This window comes from Megalobrama amblycephala, linkage group LG9, assembly GCF_018812025.1.
Source record: "Megalobrama amblycephala isolate DHTTF-2021 linkage group LG9, ASM1881202v1, whole genome shotgun sequence".
Lineage (NCBI taxonomy): Eukaryota > Metazoa > Chordata > Actinopteri > Cypriniformes > Xenocyprididae > Megalobrama > Megalobrama amblycephala.
In genome coordinates this window covers 28,966,600-28,971,406 of record NC_063052.1, presented here as the reverse complement: position 1 = coordinate 28,971,406, position 4,807 = coordinate 28,966,600, and the positions used below count along the sequence as shown (strand labels likewise).

Sequence of the window (4,807 nt, the reverse complement as noted above, 5' to 3'; positions counted from 1 at the left end):
ATCACTAAGAATAACCTCGCGTTTGCTGTGACTGTAGGATGATGTTTTTCAGGAGCCTCAGTGCTGTCTGTGAGTGATGTTTATACCTTCTTGGCTGGTGAGGAGGTGTGATGGGTCATGGACTCTCTTCTGTTATCCGTGCTGAATGGGCGGATGTCACCCGCGGCATCCACAAGACACTGAACTGCGCCAAGCCGCCAACAGCCAGAGACAGAGACGAAAACAGCTTCAGACTGATACCGCGCAGGCGTTTCATTTCCTGCCAGGACTACAGATAAACGAGTGGATCCCACTTGGGGAAACGTGGTTTAATAGAGCTTATACTAGGCCTATGTTTAAATTGAAGATATTTTAAACAAAACGCTGAATCAGTCAAACAAACACACGAACGAATATCCAAAAAATACTGACGCAACTGTTTAGCATAAAACACTGGGGTTTCTTTTTATTTTAATAGGCTATGTAAGGGACAAAAGACCTTTTTAAAATTGGCTATGGAATCATAGTAGCCTAAGCAAGTAAGTAGGCTAATAAATAAATAAAGCTCTTTCAGTTCATTAAAAAATATATATATATTTTTTTAGCATTTAAAACAGTAGATCTCACTTCTTATTCTTTATTTAACCCTTGTGCGATCTTCGTTTGGGAAGTACACTCAGGGTCTTTGGGGTCCCAGACAACAAAATGTAATTTTGTAACAAAATATTATTATTATTTTTTATTTTATTTTTTTTATTAATGTTTTTACTCCATGTTTGTGCAGTTTTTGGAGGATTCATCATATTTTTTAAATTTATATAAATAAATTAAAACATATTTTTTAAATAGTTTTTTTTTTTATACAAAAACAGCTTTTTATGTAAAATTCACTTTATGAAAGACCCACATTTTTAAATTTCATTCATGGGGATAACATGGATAATTTGACATGGTTTAGTGTAAGATTTTTGCCCATCTTTTGGAAAATGCTGTTTTAAAAGTAAAACAACTATCACTTTTACCAGTAAATGCACAGAGCTCCACTATGTGCTATTTTTTCAGTTGGATTTTTATCTAAATATTATGAAATCACAATTATGACAATAAAAGCTACTTTTTGTCAAAGTTTAGAATTTTTTGAAATAAAAAAATCTGTTTTTCAATATTGTTACATTATGATAAGACCCCACTTAGAAAATGGAAAAAAATTATCCTCAAAATCAAAATTTTTGAGAAAAAAATTCAGTACAAAAAAAATGCTAAACTTTGACAAAAACATTTTTTTGACTTTTTTTTTTTTTTAATTTGAGCAAATGTCGTTTGGGGTCTAAAAAGACTATACTAATAAGAATATACCCATAGAGTAGGCTAAATAGGGGTTAAGATGTTTAAGATATTTTTAAGACTTTTTGTTAAGACTATAATTAACCAACCAACCAACAAACAAACAATGAAACAAACAAACAAATAAATACAATTTCCTAAACTCCAACCATGTTTCAAAAGATTAGCACAAATACAATATAAACACAAAAAATAAAATAAATTGGGGTGTTTTCTTTTCATTGCATATTTAAAAATGTAAAAAAGAGAGTTATAAAATACTGAAACGTGGTTTAAATTAGTCAAATATGGCCCTGTAGTGTTTGTAGTGCACGATTCTGAAGACGTATACTACATGTTCCATAATGCTTTTCGGCACTACGTCATCAACGTGCGTTATTTCGAAAGTGGTGAGCTGGCTTTGGATAGCGGGTGAGAGGTTATTTGGATATTATTAGTGCATTTTCATTGTACGTGTTTAATGTTCAGGAGCTGATTATTGTTACTATGTTCAAAGATTACATCTGTGTTGCGTTGGTTGTCTGATTTTATTGTAATCTCCTGTAATCATTAGCATTCATGCTAGCTGTTCAATCCGAGTGAGGATCAGTGTACTTTTCTTTTTTTTTAAACGCCTGTGTTTTCCTGTACTATTTATTTCTCTATATTCCGATTTCGCCTGTCTTAAGCACAAGCTATAGAAATTGTGACTATCAGTTTTAATCGAAAGCATTGCAAGAAATAGTTAATAATGTAATGTAAGCATATTAAGTATATTTTTATTTTTTGATGTAAAACATTCGTACAGTGTTCTATGTATTGCCAAATCTAAATGACCACTTTGAAATTAATAAAGAAAAACATTATGTTTCATCTAAAAGAATACATATGTTAAACAGTACTATCTAACCTAACAGAAGCATATTTATCCTCATAGGTGCATTCTTCAGTTTTTTGTCCTCCACAATCCTCCGAACCATGACCAAGCTTCTGGAGTGGCTTCTTGGTGTGTCACTGATTGGCATTTCATGGGGACTCGTTACCTTTGACCTTCTTGATTTGCAGCTGCCTCCCCAGTATAAAGAGATGGCATGGCCGATGCCTGTATATCTGCTGGTGGCGTTTGGGTGTTACTCTCTGGCAACTGTCGGCTACCGTGTGGCCACATTTAATGACTGTGAGGACGCAGCCAAAGAGCTGCAAGCGCAAATAAAGGAAGCCAAAGAGGACTTGAAGAAGAAGGGACTGAAGATGTGAGAATTAAATGCAGCTACTGTTTTTTCTTAGTTTAGTCTCATTGTTTCTGTTTACTTTGTGCCCAGCATTTCCCCTACATTGACACTAGGCTAGTTCTGTGGGTGTCTGCACTATAATATGCACTCAGAGATGCCCAGCTTGGATCAAGTCTTTATTTCAACATGTTGTAAATGATGGTTTGAAGTATAAACACCTGCACACCTGTGAATGATCTATTTCCAGCTTCAGGACAGGTTTATTTAAAACATTACAGGCACATTCATGTATTGTCAATGGAGAGCAGTGCTATTTTTGTAAAACTTCTAGTTCAGAGGTTGTATATTTGCATTGGCCGGGGGAACGAATATGTCTTTTTTTTTGACCCTGATGTTTTTAGCACAGTCAGAATTCTGAGTCAGATTTAGAAACAAACCCACTATGTTGATTCACGCTTGCACAAGGGTAGCGTTTCAGTAAATCAAAATGTGTGGAATAGAATTTTGATTTAAAATGTATAATTGATTGTGTTGAGGCTCACACACTGTTGTCCCTTTTACCTTAAATTAGGGTTCTAGACAAATTTGTAATTGAAATCCAAGAAAATTTAAAGGATTAGTTCACTTTAAAATGAAAATTACCCCAAGATTTACTCACCCTGAAGCCATCCTAGGTGTATATGACTTTTTTCTTTCTGATGAAAACATTAGGAGTTATATTAATAAATATACTGACACATCCAAGCTTTATAATGGCAGTGAATGGGACCAGCGAGTATGAAGCTCAAGAAAGTGCATCCATCCATCATAAATGTGCTCCACACGGCTCTGGGGGTTAATAAAGGCCATCTGAAGTGAAGCAATGTGTTTGTGTAAACAAAATATCCATATTTAACAAGTTATAAAGTAAAATATCTAGCTTCTGCCAGACTGCCTTCTGTACGAAGAAAGTGTAGAACCTGTCTCAGTACGCCTTCCGTATTCAACTTACAGAAAAAGTGTAACACATGCGCGTTTTTGTTTTGTTTTGTTTTGTTTTTTTTACACGTTTTTTGAATACGGAAGTCGGTCTGGTGGAAGCTATATATTTTACTTTATAGCTTGTTCAATATGGATATTTTTCTTAACAAATGCATCGCTTTACTTCAGAAGGCCTTTATTAACCCCCTGAAATAATATGGAGGAGTGGAGTATATTTATGATGGATGGATGCACTTTCTTGAGCTTCAAACGAAAGCTTCGGCCCGTTCACTGCCATTATAAAGCTTGGATGCATCAGGATATTTAATAATATAACTCCAGTTGTGTTCATCAGAAAGAAGAAAGGCATATACACCTAAGATGGCTTGAGGGTGAGTAAAGCTTGGGGTAATTTTCATTTTAAAGTGAACTAATCCTTTAAAGCACAGTTTGGGTCAAACCATTTATGTGGTCCATAATAAAAAGAAGTGACCTACATGTATATGTATTGAAAATAATGCACAGATGAAAACTGTTTTTCCTCAAAAGACATTCCACATGACGAAAATTTATGTTTAATACAAAATACAGACTGATTCTTTCTCAACGGTTTATATCATGTTCTACTGAGCTTCTCATTAAAGTTGGCATGAAACAAGTTGTGAAAGGCAATCACATACTCCTGAGTAGATACTTATTTTGAGTAAGTAATTACTTTGGGACCGCTAAAAAAGTAAATTCTACGTAGTATTAATGTGTGTAGTATGAATGTAATTCTGACATACTACATTCACCATGTTGTCATCATGTGACCTACCAGCTCTCATGGCCTCATGGGATAGTAAAGTGTCCATTGTATGCACACTTCAGAATCTCACCGGAAGTAGTAGATCATCCGCATACTTTTTGCCGACTCTTTTACAGTGAATTTGGACATACTTCTTTTGTCACATTCTGTTTTTCACCTACTATAATAGTATGAAAGTATGCAATTTCAGATGCTGCCCAAGTCTTTTCTTCCCTATAGCTTGTTTTAAATCACGTGATTCTGATGACGTGCAAAATTCAGATCGAGGGAAGGAAGTGAAAAACAGAATGGACTAGATGGGGAGAAAGTCCTTAATGTTCTGGTTTAGATACTATTACAAGAGAGGTATAAACAGAAAATCACAACATATGTTGGAGGTGATCCTTATGTTATAAAGAGGAGTGATTTTTCTACTGAATTGGAATATTTGCCTGTCATCGAGGCTGTAAAAATGTTCTCCAGTGCCTGTTTGCTTAAAGCATCTCAAGTTTTTCCCTTAAATATG

The 4,807-nt window shown here is 34.7% G+C and overlaps 1 protein-coding gene across 2 annotated transcripts; it reads left to right on the top strand.

Moving 5' to 3' along the window:
• The first annotated feature begins 1,615 nt into the window (after window positions 1–1,615).
• dpm3 (dolichyl-phosphate mannosyltransferase subunit 3, regulatory) lies at window positions 1,616–3,178 on the top strand. 2 transcript variants are annotated; one of them, XM_048202543.1, is made up of 2 exons: window positions 1,616–1,734; window positions 2,240–3,178. In XM_048202543.1, the coding sequence occupies exons 1-2, from the start codon at window positions 1,668–1,670 to the stop codon at window positions 2,557–2,559; spliced, it is 387 nt and encodes a 128-aa protein (XP_048058500.1). In that variant the 5' UTR covers window positions 1,616–1,667; the 3' UTR covers window positions 2,560–3,178. The 2 variants fall into 2 exon arrangements, with proteins under 2 accessions (XP_048058500.1, XP_048058501.1); XM_048202544.1 differs by lacking the exon at window positions 1,616–1,734 and adding an exon at window positions 1,754–1,772.
• Window positions 3,179–4,807: the final 1,629 nt, after the last annotated feature.